General features: G+C 35.1%; 2 protein-coding genes across 2 annotated transcripts in view; one reads left to right on the top strand and one right to left on the bottom strand.

Annotated features, from left to right (window-relative positions):
- Positions 1-16697, top strand: part of CDC73 (cell division cycle 73) — an 81313-nt gene that overhangs the window by 32948 nt on the left and 31668 nt on the right. The gene's annotated exons all lie outside the window — the stretch shown is intronic.
- Positions 6185-13877, bottom strand: B3GALT2 (beta-1,3-galactosyltransferase 2). The gene is made up of 2 exons (XM_010974037.3): positions 13267-13877; positions 6185-8841 (listed from the first exon to the last, which is right to left on the bottom strand). Exon 2 carries the CDS (start codon positions 8718-8720, stop codon positions 7452-7454), a length of 1269 nt encoding a protein of 422 aa, XP_010972339.1. The 5' UTR covers positions 8721-8841; positions 13267-13877; the 3' UTR covers positions 6185-7451.

Here is a 16697-nt window from a genome sequence, read left to right as displayed (position 1 = left end):
AGACCCACTTAGTAGAATCCTTTGAGTTCTCTCTCTCTATAGTGTTCCAATGCATAAAATAAAATACATAAGGTAACAAAGAAAGCCAGTTATATTGAAATAAAATTATAAAGATATTTGAGAAATACAAATTTATGATATGGTGCTTTGTGCTGCTTTTACTAATGCATTATATAACAAGACCCAGTGACAAATCTAATAAGTGCGAGAATTTTTAAGTATGAACATACACAATATTTCAGGATATCTGTAAGAGTTGTAATGTGATATGAAAGTACTTGATTTCCATTGGGGACAGAGTCACAACCGCTGTTAATAGTAGTGTGGTTTGTTGCCTACATTCATGAAAGAAGGAAATGTCAACTTCTGTTAGAGGTTGGTGAAAATAAAATTATGAATTTTTTTCACATCCAAATGAGGGACCCTCTGAATTCTATCCATAACCTTCTGCTGTAGAGTAAAGTTGCTAAGAAAGGCCTTCCTAGCTTCGGTTCTGCTTCACTGGCTTTTTTCTGTTTTTTCTATGAACTTGTCAAGTTCTTCTCAACCTTCTGGCCTTTGTGTTTGTTTGAAGTTCTGTTTGCCTGGATCATTCTTCCTCTTGCTCTGAATAAGACTGGCTCTTCAAAATGCAGATCTCAGTTTAAAGGCCACTTTTCCAGGAAGACGTCCCTGTTTTTTTTCTTCTCATGTTCCTGTTTGTTTGTTTACATTGACAATTTTCTTCGAATATGAGGATCTGAAGGTAGGAACCACATCTTTCTTTCCCTTCACCATATCCCCAGTGCTGAGAACAGAGTACTGGGCCATAGATGTTGCTTGAAAAGTAGTTATTGAATGAATGTTTCTTAAACTCATATTACATGTATAATTTTAGTTACCTTCCATTCTTTCATACGCTTGTAGAGTAGTTAAAATTTATTATTGTTGATGCTTTGCAGTACATAGTCCCTCAGTGCCACTAGGCAGTCCTTTTATATGTTATTTTAGTGGCTTTTTATTTTGTTCTCCTTGGTGAATCAGGTTCTTATACAGTGTTTACTTTCTTGGTAAATGGTGCCGCATCCCCTCAGTCCCCCCGCCAGGATCTTAGGCCACTTACCCCCTCTCCCTCACCTCCAGAATCCACACATCGTGAAGGCCTTCCCTCCTGACCTCTCTGGAATTCCTTATCTCCACGTCACTACCATCCTTCCTGGCCCAGCCGTTTTTGTGTCTTCCTGGACTATGCAGCAGTCTCACAGTTGGTCTTCTGTCACTCATGTGTCTCTTCGGTCTGTCCTCATGTTCCAGCCAGTGTGCTTCAGACACTTAAGATTGGAGCTATTAGGCATGAGCTAGCCTCAGTGTTTTTTTTTTTTTTTTTCTTCCAAATGCTGCTGTATCATCAATGGTGTTCCATTACTCTTGGGATTGAAAACTGTAATTCTTAATACGTACTACAGTCTTCGTGTCATTTTACCTGTCCCTGTCTTTAATTTTACCTTTCTGGCATCAACTCCTAACAATCTTCCTCTTTTATTTTTGTGCCATAGTTTACTCCAACCTCAGGGCCATTGTACCTGTTAATCGCTCTTCTGGGGATTGTTCCGTTTGCCTGATTAACATCTAGTTCTCTCTTAGATGTTAACATAAACATTTTCTCAGAGAAGACTTCTGTGACCCTGGGCAACACAGATTAGATCAGATCCCCTGTTACATGCTTGCAGAGCACTGTGTCTTTCCTTCCTGACAGATGGCACAGTTGTCCTTTCCACTTATTTGTATGGAGATCTGATACATGGCCTTCTCTGTCGAAGGAGTATTAACTCAACAGCTTAATGATTATTTTTATTTATCGGGGTATCTACAGCTCATGTCTTAACGCCTAAGCTCTCAGGAAATAATTATCAAGTGAATGGACTTTTAGATGTTTCTTCAACTCTGAGGAGGACTGGACTCAAGAATTTCAATTGGCCTAATATTAGAGTTGTAGAATTTAGCATGGTAAATCTGATCTGTGCAGTTTCATCTGTACTGAATTTATTTTGAGGAAAATTGACACTTCTTGAGCTTTAGCACCATACTCTTTGCTTAGAAATGTCCTGTGATATGAGGGGCCTTAAAGTTTGTGCAGCAGGTTTGGGGGGACAGATAGTTACAGGGGCTAACAAGAGAAGGAAGTAGCAAGGATGACTCGTGATATTTTGATGTGGCCACTGACTGGATACAGTCATTCACTGAGACAGGAAGGGATGAAAAATTACTCAATTTGGAGATGAGAGGAGATAACTGGGTTTAAATATACTGTTAAATACGTGTACTTAAAGATAGTCAGATACTTTAAACTTATATGCTTGTGGACTTTGATTAAGAACTTTATTTTATTTTTTGTAAAAAATTACTGGTCTTGTTTTGCCCAGCTATAAGCTTTCTTTTTTCAGTATAGAGGAGTCATTCATTCTCTTCCGTCTCTTACATAAATATACCAGGAAGACATTCATAGCTTTGTTTTTTTTTTTTAACCCTTATCAGGAGACGAAGAGATGTCTGATAAAGGAATATACTTTTAAATAGCAAACGTGAAGGTGTGGTTCTGTCTTCTGTCCGCTAATTTCTAAGCTCCGATGGCACCAGGCTCAAGCAGCCCTTGGTGTGGTCACTTGGGAGACACGTTGACTCTGTCTCATGGTGGTGTGACTTGAGAAACAAAACCCCCAAACCCTGTTTTCCTGGCCCCTCCTTAGTAATAAGGCATCTACAGCAACATAGCCTCGGCTGTATTATATGTACAAAAACTACTTTGTAGTCTTGGAAGGCATGGCCATGGATACGGATTATGAACAGCTCCAAAATTTTCAGCCTGTTTTCTTTAACAGAGAAGTTGTTCTTGGATCCCTTTACACTCCTCATTTGCTCAGGTGGCAAAGCACACGGAGGGCATGGTCATACAGAGCACTGTGGAGTCATCACAGGACCTAAGAACAACTTTATTACTGCAGAATTTGCAGTAGTAGGTTTTCTGTCACTTAGGATTCTTTGGTTACAGGCAAAAATTGACTAACTGAAGTGATAACAAACCAAAAAAGTATCAGAATGTTATGGGTGAGTTCATAAAATTAAAGAACCAAATGGTAGAAGGGACAGGAACCCATAGCAGCTCTGGGGATTTAGGCAGCAAGAATGAATGGGCAATTTCTGCAGGGTGCTGAAGTTCAAACGAATTAGCTCCAGCCATTTGCTTTGCGCAGGTTTGTGTGCCTCAGTGCATGTGTGTTTCTGTCAGGATTCAGATTGCTGAAAGACAGGGTCTCTGATTGTCTTAGCTCGGCTAGTGCGTGGTAGTGTACCTTGATGGAAAGTTTTCCTAAAACTTTCTTATTTGAGGGTGGAGTAGCTTCCCAAAGAAAATCTGCCAGCACGTTAGAAGATTCTCATTGCTGTCTGAATCTCGTGCTAATTCTTTTTGTTGTCTGTGTTTGAATGTATGTTTTTAATTGCATTTTAGTTATGACACTGAAGCCAATAACCCTGTTAGTTTTATTATATTGTATAAATTAGTATCTTTTAAACATTTAATTAAAAACTCATATAATCATGAGTTTCAGATGAAATGTTAAGCTTTCTGTTATTTAATTTTTATTTTTTGTGATCATGTTAATTTCTCTTTTTTTTTTTATTTAAGTGTTTAGGATACTGTTTAAAGTGAAATTCAGATTTAGAGTCTGTAGGATTCAGGTGGAAGGTGAAATTATGAGGTTAATCAGCAGATGGAGGCAGTTGCTTTCGCCCCAACTGTCCTTCAGCCCAGACGTTTGCTGGTAAAGGAGGGGAAACAGTTCCTATAGATACAGAAATGTTCCCTCTCGGGCAAATCGTATCTTGAAAGTAGTAAGGTTTCCTGTTAGATCCTGCTTGGAAGAGAGTGTGTGTGTGGGGGGGGTTGTGTGTGTGGGTGGAGTATGCGGCAGCAGGTTTCTTCCTGAAACTCAAGATACCACCTTTTAGCGTTCAGTGTTCATCACCTGTCTCCTAGGAGTGATGTTCAGTGCTGCACTGATGCTCTGTGAGGTATGTTAGAATGTATGTATAGAAGAGATTTTTTTGGCTTCTTAAATGTGTGTTAATGTAATAGTCAAATTTTGTAGTTAAGCAGTAAAAACTGAAAACAGACGGAATCAGCTGGTTAAACGGGTTTCACTGCCTCATCACAAACCAGTTGTTGACTGACCCACAGAGTAAATGCAGTGCTGCTTTTATCTATTAAAAGTGATGAAATTGTGCTTCAAAAGAAGCACATTTTACATAATTTCTAAGTGCCACCTGCCTGTTGTTTACAGGTGTGTCTCAGTGCCCAAAAGGAGCAAGAGTTAAGCTAGTAATTCTTAGCTTTTCTACGTTTCTGGCCCCCAGACATCACCTGCTGAAAAGGAGAAAAAATGACTGCGGGATCAGATTTCCTCTCCTTTCCTTCTCTTTATTTGTGTCCAACACCCAGTGTCCCTCTGGTGCGCAGAAATGGTCATGAAGCCCTGAAGATCCTAGCAAAAGGGGAAGAGTAGGCATAGAATAGGAGAATAGAAGACAGGCCATTTCTGCTTAGTGTTTTGGACCTTCTGGCAGGTGTCACGTGTGAAATAGAAAACAACATAGCATGATGGTTAAGTCTTTGAAGAGAAACCCCGCTGCTTTGCTAGCTGTGTGATCTTAGGTATTTAACCCCTTCTAGGAGTCTTTCTCTCCTTAGTGTTATTTATAAAGATTACATGAGATCATGTATGTAAAGTGCTTGAACACAGTACATGCTCAGTCAGTAAGCAGTTCCTGCTGCCATTGTTAATATTTTTATAGGGGTTTTGGTAATAGATATTAATACGATTCCAGTTGATAATATGTGGTTATATGTATATTAAGAGGTGAGAAATTTAAATTATTTACTTGAATTAGAATTTGATCACCTATATTCTTGATCAAAATAAACTAGTGCAAGTATAGAAAATTTTGGTATTTTTAGCTTCCAAAATATCTATTAGCACTATGAACATAAAGATTGCATAGTTATTCCTATAATTTTTTCTCAGACCAAATGCAGTGCTGTCATTTAAAATTATATTTTTGTATATAATAAAAATTACATAGTCCTGGGCATAAATAAGGTACAACTAATATTTGGTGAGATGTTTAAATATCATATTTTTAAATACCATAGTATGAAAATTCATATTTTGCTGAAGAAATAGCTTGCATGTTAAGAGTGGAAGGTCAAAAATAAATGAATAATAGAATATTTATTTTAAACTAAGGATTTTTGGCAGTACTGTAAAACTTTACTATTTGATCCAGTGCTCTTTGAGAACTCAGAGTGTCATCAGATTACTATCAGTTTTCAGGATAGTATTATCATGGATATAGAAATGACTTTAAATGGATGCCTGAGATAGAAATTTAGTTTTCTGTTAGGAATTCTGGTTTTTGTAAGTCATCTTTTTAAACTTGAATTTTTCTGGAAGAAAAATACTATCTTTAAAGATACTGCAGTATAATAATAATTTTGACAAATAGTGTTTGGATTCTGTTTGTGAGTACGTACCTGTGCATGCACACATGCATATACATACACTTAAAAAAAAAAAACAACTTCTAAAGTATTAATGAGGGAATTACCCTGTATTGAGGGAAGAATTTCTTTTGTTTTTCATCAAACTTACTTATCTAATTTGGTATTGTCCTCTTACATGTGTAGTAATTTTGATATTTAGTAATTTTAGTCTTTTTGTAATCATGCAGAATAAATTAAGTGAAAAACAGACTTAACCAAGATCTGAGGGGTAATATGGCTCAGCTTTCAGGATTATTCTATGTAGAGTAGAACACTTAGGCTACTGAATTGGAAATGAGAGGTAAGTTGATTATAAATAGAATTCAACACATTAAATAACAAGTACTGAAGCATTTTCTCTGATTCTGAACTTTAACATCTTACAGTTCTGTTTCGATGCATTATCTCTTCAGAATGGAATAAAGGATAACAGTGATTGTTATGAGAATTAGGATAAGTAACACCCAAATTAAGATTAATAAATTTATATACTTGTATGAAATAAAAACACTTGTTTTAATATTAATGGGTTAGTATTTCTTGATTTTAAAATTTGTAATGGAACCAAATGAAATTACTGTGAAATATTTGGACTATAACACTCAATAAAGGGTTTTTTAAACTTTGTTTATTAAAAACTTGATAAAAGTGCATTGTATACATTGTTCATCCTAGAATCAAATGTTCATCAAACATTTGTAGTTTTCCCCCATCCCCCCAGAAAGTTTTTAATTGGTGATGCAGAATATTTGTCATCCACCAAATTAAAAACTGCAGGTTTGTAAACTTGGCACTCAGAGAAGGAAGTAGGTGCCATACAGTGATTAAGTATTGGCATGTGTACACCTGCTGTCAGGAAATAAACTTCCCATATGTTGCAGTTTGGCAGACATGCATCTTAAAAATGTATTGAATGAAACTGTTGCTGCACTCTTTATCCTTCATATTTTTTCAACAGTACATTCTCTTTGTGCCTGTAAGTAATCACTTTTGCTTCAGTCAGAAGGAAATGGTACATATTTTTTCAGGCATGCTTGAAGTTAAGTGGCGGTGTTCCTTGAGAGTGCAGCAACTGGCAAATTGAGTAAATCACTGAAGTGCTAACTTGGCCCTTAACACCAATGAGGAAACAAACTTTCTATTTTGAAACATTTAATTTTTTTTATAAAAACTTGAGCCTGAGACACATTGATTTTTCACATTTTATCACATCATGTCAAAATAATTTCTCCCACTGTATGTGAGTATTAATAAAAGAAAATGAATGTCTCAGTTGTTTTAAAAAAGTGAATACTTAGATGAGAGCTGCACTGATGAAACTTCTGAACTTTATAAATATGTTTATGGAATAACTCAACTAAATCTTATTGCATGGATTATGATTTTTAGAACCCTAGAATAGGTCAGAAAATTTGTCCTTCGCACAATTATAAAGTTTCCTTAAAATTGACAGTAATGTTTTATTTACATTTAATTATATATTGAAGTGAAAAACTGAATCTAAAATGATGGGTGTTTTGACTGTCTCCATTTCTTAATTTAAAATTTATATGGAAAATATATGTGAACACATCTTCTTGGCCCCTAACAAAAGACTTGATTCACTGACATATGCATGCCTGTTATTGCATGCTAATACATAGAATTCCCTTATGTGGATTTTTAATAGATTCTTTTGGGTTGCCTTTCTGTTATATAATGTTGTATTTTTAAGAATTACCTTCTTCAGAAATTAAAAAAAATGTTTTTGGGTTCCTTTATGTGATGACTTTTTAACTAAAGCTTGTCCTATGGATGTAATCAGTTTTAACTATACATGCTTTTAGCAATATTTTACAGACTGCACATTTGAAAAAAAAAAAAGTTGTCTTTTCTAATGTAGTTTACGGTGGCGATACCTGCCTGCCTTTTCTTTTGCTGCGTTGGCACAAGCATTGTGCTTATTTTGTTGTAAATGGTTCCAGTATTTTATCAGTTCACTAGGCTGGAACTGATGAGAGGTAATTAGGTGGCTGTATTTACAGCTTGAATAAGAAACTCGCCAGTGATTGAATACAAACTCATTGGGAGGGGGCACAGGATCAATTCTCAACTTGGCAAGGCAGATCCCTACATATACATCTTCCAAGTGCAAACGACGGATACTTAAAGAAACTTTAAATATCTTCTCTGCCAGATCTCCAGAAAAAACATAACCAGTCCCGGAACAGAAGACAGGATAGCGCTCACTCGGGTAGAGGTCTGGTGGCATGTACCACTTGCTGTCTTTGTTTCGATTGGGTGCGTATCCTCTCATTAGGTAACCGGTAAAATAGTTATGTCTAGGAGGCAGGTCTGGCTTCAGTAACTTGTGTATTAAATATTCAGTGTTGACAAACATGTCACTGTCAGTTTTCATAACATATGGAATATGTGGACAGTATGTTGCCACCCAGTTCATGCCCATTAGTGTTTTAATGGTCAAATTATAGTATGTATCTAAATATTCCTGTTGAATGATATCATGGTATTGTCTGCTTTCTTCCAGTATTGCACGTTGAATGTAGCCATTTAACTTAATACTTACACCCAGCAAAAAAATTCGTGTGATTTGGATTCCAGGTGCTAGACTTTCATTGCCCCAAGTTTGCCGAATAGCTCTTCGAGCTTCTGTTTGTCCAGGCTCTGCTGCTATTAGTAGTATTAAAAAAGGGCTTTTCTCTTGGCATTTTTCAGGTTCATTGATAATGTATTTGAAATGGTAAGAATTTGAATGTCCAGTACCTTTTTCATTGTAAATACTTCCATTGGCACTAAGTGTATTCTCCAGCCCTGTAACTCCTTGTGGTGACAGGTCTGTGTCATTGGAGTTAGTTGCTGTTTGAGGCCTCAGAGTCTGAGGGACTGTTTCTTTCCAAATGTTCCGAAGAGAGCTGTGGTTTGTCTCACTTTTTGTAGAACGAAATCCACGGAAAGTGTATGTCACAGGGTTTTCTTTGAATCCAGCTCTGCCTGGCAGCCAGTCATGATGACTGAAAAATAAAAACATAGCGAAAAGAAACACGAGAGCAAGTACACCAATAAGATGGGTGCGGAACAGAGACCTCTTGGCATTCCAGCTCATCTTTGCAAAGCAGCAGTGTCTTCTCCTCCACTGAAGCATGTTGTAAATATCCAGTAATGGGATGTGAGAGATCGGCGGCTGAAAATGTATTCTTCTCAATCAGTGCTATTCTTTGGTAATCATTTTCTAATTCAGTCACATTGTCTCTCTCGCAGTCATTCTGTAAAGATGAAGCATAAAAGTTTACAAAATGCTCAATATTACAGAACTGCCTGTAAGAGACTTTGGATGCTAATAAAATTAGGGCAAATGGGAATTTTTAAGCTGTGAAAATATGAAAACCCAGGAACAAAGTTTACAATTTGTCTTCCCTTGGCAACATAACATCCTGAGAGCAGGAATAATTTCTTTAAAAATAGACCTTTGGAGCACAGTGAGCACTTTAGAGAGGGGTGATGGATTGATTTTCTTCCACTTATTTCATCATCTCAGTAGCTCTGGTCATTTGTACCTTTGACTTACGTTAAAGATTAAAAGTTGTATGCATGTAGAAGAGAAAAATGTTACTAGATTATTGAGAAGAGGCCATGTAAGAAGGCCTGAGAGCAGATAGAAAATTTATTGGCGTTAATTAAAATTGATTTGACAAACCATTGGTGGTATGGTGCACAGCGAGCAGCCTTTTATTATAAAATGGTCATGTATCAGTTGTGGGACAGACGGTGCAAGGTTGATTATGGCAGAGTTCTGTTAGTCACAGAACACTGCTTGGCATGTTTCCATTGGCCCCTGCTGTGTTGAGAAAGTCAATGAGAAGATGCACCTGTCAAAATTAATTTTCAGGGTTCAGTAACTTCAGTGCAGGATTTTAAGACAGTAATAAATGATGAACATTTTCAAGTACCCTTTTCTAATTTTAACCTTCCACTTCAAATATGAGGTATTCATGAGATCATTGTCCTTACTTAGACTTAAGATTGATTTATAAAATACAGCAGCTGATTATCTTTAATTACCTGTGGCCTTCACAGAGTCCTATCTTATCTCTCAGTTGAATCTCCATGTTAGAATTAAACAAAGAACTACTTTGAACAGTCTTTTCAGATTTCTTACAAAATATAGACAATAGGTGCTATTATATCCTACTGTTTAAAGTTTAAAATTTCACAGAATGCATTTTAGAAGATTTTTGAGTTATGCTGTGTTCTAAATGTGCATGTGGAGAATTTATTACATTTTTAGGACTGATGCTAGCATGACACGTAGAGCCCTAGGTTTAGGAAAATTATGAAATGTCAATATGGGAGGTTCATGATGCCACATATTGAGAACTGATCTTTGAATGAGTTTTTTCAGTGCATAGCACAGATTTGTTAATGGTTTTCAGTTCTTAGTTTTTCTGGATCAAGGCATGGGAGTAGAGGATGGGTAAGGAGCTATAGCTTGAATTCTATTAAAAGGAAAAAAGAACTTTGAGAAGAGGACTAATGTGTATTTTTAATTTTTTCAACTTATTGTGACAATTGTTTCTTTAAGTAAAAGAAAACTAGTAAATTAAAAAATTTATTGTAGGAGCATTTGTTTATTTGAAATTATAATGTATACATATATATGTATGTATTTATTTAGCCTGTGATATTGAGAGGTTTATGGTTAATACCAGATTTGCTTAACCTTGATATGAAATTTTATTATTTTGGGGAAATAATGGAAGTCCTCATATAATTGAATAATTATAGAGTAAAATTCACTTACGTGAAGTATTTTGAAAATATTGATTGGAAGTGTTAGACATACGTATGAATGAAAGTACTGCTATTCTAGTAAGAGCCACTAGGAGGAGCAAGTAGTTGGGAATTTGAACAAATTTCTAAAGTGTAATATCACAGGCGCCAGCTTTTGATAATTTGTAGTATCTGAAATTATGTAGTACTTACAGAAGTTACGGTTATTTCTTCAATGTAAGGAAATATTTAATCTTTTTGTGAGATACTAGCAGTTATTTCTTTTTAAGTTTGGGTGTTTTAAAAACATAGAATCTGGTTTGTTATTTATTAGGTTTATTTACATGAATTTTAATTTCACATTACTCTAATGAAGGCCAAGGCCATTCACTGTACCAGTAAAACATAATTCTGTTGTGAGCTAAGTTGAAAATAATAGAGCTAAGTGTTCTGATTTAGAAACTCTCTCCTCATACTTGTAAATAGTTGGCCCTTCTGTTTAGATGAGGAAACTCTTTCTGAGCTTTTATTTTCAAATAAAATATTTGATAAATAGTAATAATTCTTCCCCCACCTCATAAAGAAGCCAGTAGAGATGAAGGGTTATGTGTAAATTGAAAAGAAACAAAAGTTGCTTTTTAAATTTATTTGATAATCTATTTTAAACATTCCAAAGCTACATTAAGTATATCAGCTTTCTGTTGATATAAGAATGCTTGGAATCTGGTTGAAGTCTAATCATTTTAGATCTTTTAAAAGTATAAATTCGATACTTTAAGAAGCAATAAACATAAGGTCAGATGTTTGAATGAGTTTTTGAATAAAGGACTGAAAAAAATGAATGAAGGTAAATATCATATTGGTAAATTGTATTTTTATGAAAACATTATACCCAAAATGATGTCTTTAAAGTATTTCAGTGTTACAGAAAGCAGCAAATTATTATGTATTGTTACCTAGCATAAACATGTAGTTTATGGTCCTATATGATTTTGTAGTAATAGGTGACAGAGATGCATCTTAATTTAAATTTATGATACTTGTATGTTTGTAAATATTAAGTTGCTCATGCTTGAAATCCACATATACTCATTTGTTCATCTCCCATTGATAAATGGTGGTACATGTCTAGCTTAAATTCTTTATTAAAAATTTCTCAACTATTTATCATAATTTTTCTGTTAAAGGAAAGTAAAGTTAAAGTAACTATTCCTCCTTTTATTAAATGATAAAATTATTCTCCAGTTACTGCCTGTTGTACTTTAATTCTTAAGTGGGAACAAGACAAGAAAGTTAAAATATTTTGGCATTTTAAATAGTTTTACAGATGAAAGTTGTTAATTTGTTAAATATTATCAAGTTTTTAATGTGTATTTACATCTTATGGATTGAAGTTCATGGGGAGACTGTGACTGTAAAATATTGTTTCATTATTTCACACACACGTACACTTTTAGCATTTGGCTTTTAAAAGTGTTGGTATCTTTAGTCTCTTGGAACAGTTCTAGGCTTAAGAGGTGCTTGAATAAAAAACTCTACACTCTTGTTTTGAGATATCTAGCTTATAAAATGTTTTATTGGCGAGATTGAGTTATTAAGAGGGACTTGAGATTTTTTACAACCCCCTTTTTTGGCTTAATAACATGATTTCATTCTTTAAGGGAATAAAAATTCATCCTGTGAATGAGAGTTGATGTTGAGCTGTAATAATAATAGGGCCTGATAAAATTGTTTGATCTTAATTTTATAAAGAATTGCTTACATATGTCTTAAAATGTTTCTTTTGGTGATTATTAAATAATAGGTTATTGAGTTGTGCTGTGAAATTGAGCAAAAATCAGGATCTTTGATGATCTGTAGGAAATTTTAGAAATTTCTAAGTTCCCTAGCTGTGGGTTTCTATTCTGTGATTGTTGCTAAAACACTTCATTAGATTTATTTCTACCCTGCACACACATACTGTGGCAGTAGTTCATTACTGCATATTAATATAGCCTGGAAGCACAGAAGCCACATTTATGTTTAATTTTTGACCTTGTATTGCTGTTGCATTGATATTTTTATATCAAAGTATTTTCATGTTATGTCTTTGAATTTCACTTTAAAAATGGTCACCAAAAACAGCCTTATGTTTTGATCATGTAGAATCAGTCTGTTGCTTAAAATAAAAGCTCACTGTTTCAGAAGGGGGTAATTTTCCTAACTATTGATATTTCTTTGTTTAAAGTTGTATTCGCGGACACTGTAACAACATGCAAATCTGCTCTGGTGGTGTGCTGTGCATAAACTCACACTGCCTTGTGTGAGCTTATGCGAATGCTTTCCTTTTAGTGTCTTACAGCTTGGTGATATTTAAAATTTGTTGATAGTCTCATAGGTTGTATTTGTTATCTTTATTTACGGAGATGGATATAGGAGGGAAGATTTTACTGAAAGCTGTTACATATTAAGCTTTTGTTTTAAAAGGATTGAAAAAAGCTCTTAATGTTAAGATCATCTTTGATACTATTTAATGTAATTTCACTGCACTGATTCTTGATAGCCATTTTTAAGAGAGCACTTTAGTTTACTGGATAAGGATTCATTTTGACCTAATTTGATAGAGGATTGCTATGTTTTCTTCAGAGGGCTACAGATTTTTTTTTTAAGTTTAATTTCTCAGAGAATCCTTTAAGCAAATCTTGTTACTATTTCCCTTTTCTGCAATCCGTAATTGTTCCGAGCTACATATTTACTTGAATAAAGCAGTGGCAGCTTGTCTTCTAAACAATGACAAATTTTAAAATCATATACTTAGAAACCCTTTCATAGTTTCAAGGACAGTGAACTGTATGAACTTGTTTATTAGACATCAGTGCCTCCAGAGCTATAAAAAGGTAACAGACATTTAAATGAATATCACACACAGGATATTGACATACCTTCCTTGGTCAGGCCATTTATGTGGAGAGGATCATGCCCACTGAAAATACTTTTGGCACGCCATCACTTCAGCAAAAAAGATGCTATCGAACATGCGCACATCCCCCAATAGTCTGCCTCCTGCGATTGCTTTTCACCGTGTCCAAAGTGTCCATCTGTCTGCTTGTCTCCGAGTTACCCTCGTTCATATGGGTCCTAGTCTTCTGAGGTTTTTCCCTTCTTTCATTTTCTTTCTCTTTCTTTAAACAAAAGAGCTGTAGTTGTTCGTTCTGTTTGGAGCACTGTTGACTCTTCCCGACAGTTGATGCATTGAAGCTTTTTACATCTGCTGTTTTCCTGGCCGGACAATGCAGTGCTGTATTCTCTTCTCAGTATCCATATTTCTAGTAATAACACAGAGCTACAATGTAAAGCAGCCAGGGCTAGAATGGAGTGCTTCGATTGTATTAGAAGAGAACAGGATTTAACTCTCTTTCGTTGTTGCCTGGCAGCTGCAGGAAGGATTTTGAGCAGTTTTACTGGGGTTTTAGCCTGTAATATGAAATCCACGGCTCCTCAGCTGCTGCACAGGCAGGCAGCAGTTTAAATGTGGGCTTGACAGATGCTCTCCCTCTGACAGAGCAGAATTTAACGTCACTGCTAGGCTGAGTCCCACGTGATTGTTTGCATTCATTTTGACTAAAAACCGAAGGTAGGGAGAAGCTCATAGATTTTGCATCTTTGTGGCAAATTATATATATAATCAGTGTAAGTATAGTGATGAGTGAATAATAACAAAAATGGAATGATTATGAAATGAATGGTTATAATTTTATTTTTTTCCAACGTATTTCCTTTTTTTTTTTTTTAACTTTGTGCTCAAGCACAGGCTTTCTAAATGTTTTCAGTGTTAGCTGTTGGTTTTCATATCACATGATTCTATAGGGCATAAGCAATATGAGTTTTTATATGTTACTTGGTATAATTTAACCCCTTCCATGCACTTCTTTCCTTGGTTTTTTTTTTTTTCTCAAACTGCTCTAATTTTACTAATACTAGGTAAGACTCATAGACCACTTTTAATCTGTAACACAGATATTCCCTACCCCACCCCTCATTTTCTGAGGTTTATATAAATCAGCTGCCACGTATTGCTTTACTGACACACGATGTGATACAGCCCACTTCTCGTTTTCAGTCTTACATGGTTTCTAGTGTTCTTGAAGGCAGCAAAACTTTATTTTTAATAACTTTTTAATGTCAGCATTTATTTTTTATTTAAAATAAAATAAAATTTTCTTTAAAATTACATGTATGGTGGGATTCAACAAAATGATGGCGTATATAGAGCACACTTGTATAGGATCTTGGTGGATGATGAGGTTTTACTAATCATATTTACTTGTCCTAATATTTCAGGATGGTTTAGTAACTTGCCATCAAGCAGATTTTTCAGTTAGCACTAGATACTCACTCCAGAATATTTCTTTGTATGGTTATTAGTCTCTTGGGTGCACCTTGCTGCTGCTTTCTTTAGAGTACTGGGGCATTGTCTGTTTTGTTTTTTTTTTAATAGCCTGAATTACCAGTTTTTCCTCTGAGACTTCAGGGATATTAACTCACAGAAATTTATCATTTTGGAACTTAAAGCTGTGTATTTGTAGTCCTATTTTTCACCCCACCTATCTTCCCTAGTAATGTCTTTTATTCCAAATACAGATTTTCATTTTTTCTAATAATAAAATTTTTTTGTCTTCATTATATTTTTTAGTGTAGTTGATGAAACGTGTTTCGTAGTTTTAAGAATCCTTAGACTGTTTTTGCAGGATTGTTTGTGATGTTCCTAGATATGTTAGAAGGAAGATTAAGAGTTTTATAAATAAGAAACCTAAGGCCTAGAGCTTTGCCTTTTTCTGGTTAAGTGGGCAAGAGAACTAAAACCCAGTTTTCTTGATATTAGGCCCTAAGTCCACCCATATTACATGCTAACTACTCTTTTTAAAATTAGGTGGCAGAGTAATGCTTAAGTGCCTACTTAAAATAACTTATTTTATAAAAGGTCTAAATGTATTTTAGGAGATCATTGTTTATCAGTAATTCCTCATGAAGGATTTGACTATGCAGCTAGCAGCAGCGACCAAATTCATAACTGAGTGCTAAGCCTACTTAAGCTTTTATATAAATGACTTTTTTTCATAATAGTTTTATTATTGTAGTACCTGTTTTAAAGATGAGGAACCAGTGTTTGGAGCTGTTAAGTAATTATCCCAAATATCAGATGATTAGTGATGAGAAAGAGTCCAACTAGGAATTAAAGCAAGATCATCTAAGTCCTTACGCTCCGTTCTTAACCATTGTGCTATATGGCACTGTTGGAGAAACTGGGAAGTTTTTCCTGTTACTAGGCATAGCATACCCAGAAATCATTCACAGAAGTATAAATGGATATTTATACTTTCACTTTATTCGCTTGTTCAACAGACACATATCGATTAACTGCTCTGTGCCAACATTTGCAGTTAGGCACAGCTTATAAATGCTACAGATAGAAAGATGGTTTAGATATATTCCCTGCCCTTTCTCCAGGAAGAATAAAACAATTCTTTTTGGCTAATCTTTAACTGGACTTTTTTTTGCCCCACTGGATTTCTTATGGAGCTTAGTTATTAAGAGGACTCCATAGGGAGCCTGCTGGTTAGGTGTCCCTCTCAGTATTGGGGGGTAGCCCCTGACTTCCCAGTGGGATATTAGCCATGCTTGCTATTGGGCAAGTGCTTATACAGAAGAGACTCCTGAAAACTGATAAAAAGGTACCTGTGTACTTCATCAGAATTTACCTTTAACTTTTAGATAAACTGCATTCTGTTTCTTAAGTTTAAGTTAGGCTGGTTAGGAACTTTACATAAAGTATAGAAAAGCAGCAGACGTGAGATCAAAGTTACTTTAGTGACTTTTTCTAACAACCTGCATGTTTCTAGCTAAGAGAAACTGTAAAAATCTTACGACAGGCAGCCTTGTAGAAGCTTTTCCTTTAGTCTAGTTTCTTTTAACATCTGAATTCCATGGTTAAGCTGCCTTGGTAAATGTGACAGGTTTCTTTGTCAGACTCAGCAAACTGGCAGTTACTTCGTTAAGTTTTATAGTTATAAATGTGTCGTAATTTTTACTTGCATAGGTCTACTTTTTAATTTTATATCGCATCTGTGGTGGGACAATAGGTGGATATTACTGTGTGAATTATGGACAGAACTGTCCAGGCTGGTTTTAGGGTTTTTCTGGGCATGTCCAGAATAGCTCTCAAGAAGTCAGAATTTAAAGACAGGATTTGCTATGCCCCTACCCCTTAGTTTCTACGGGATACAGAAATAATTACTACTTTTTTTATTATGTCATTAATAGTTTTTGAATGATTATTACATGATTATTCAGGTATAGATTTGTTCAGTATGTA

Source organism: Camelus bactrianus, chromosome 23 (genome assembly GCF_048773025.1).
Source record: "Camelus bactrianus isolate YW-2024 breed Bactrian camel chromosome 23, ASM4877302v1, whole genome shotgun sequence".
Taxonomy (NCBI): Eukaryota; Metazoa; Chordata; class Mammalia; order Artiodactyla; family Camelidae; genus Camelus; species Camelus bactrianus.
The sequence above is the reverse complement of the archived record's forward strand: the minus strand, read 5'-3'. Positions and strand labels throughout refer to the sequence as shown.

Bases quoted from the DNA above. Each gene is read 5' to 3' on its own strand.
- B3GALT2 (XM_010974037.3), bottom strand. From the start codon at position 8,720: ATGCTTCAGTGGAGGAGAAGACACTGCTGCTTTGCAAAGATGAGCTGG.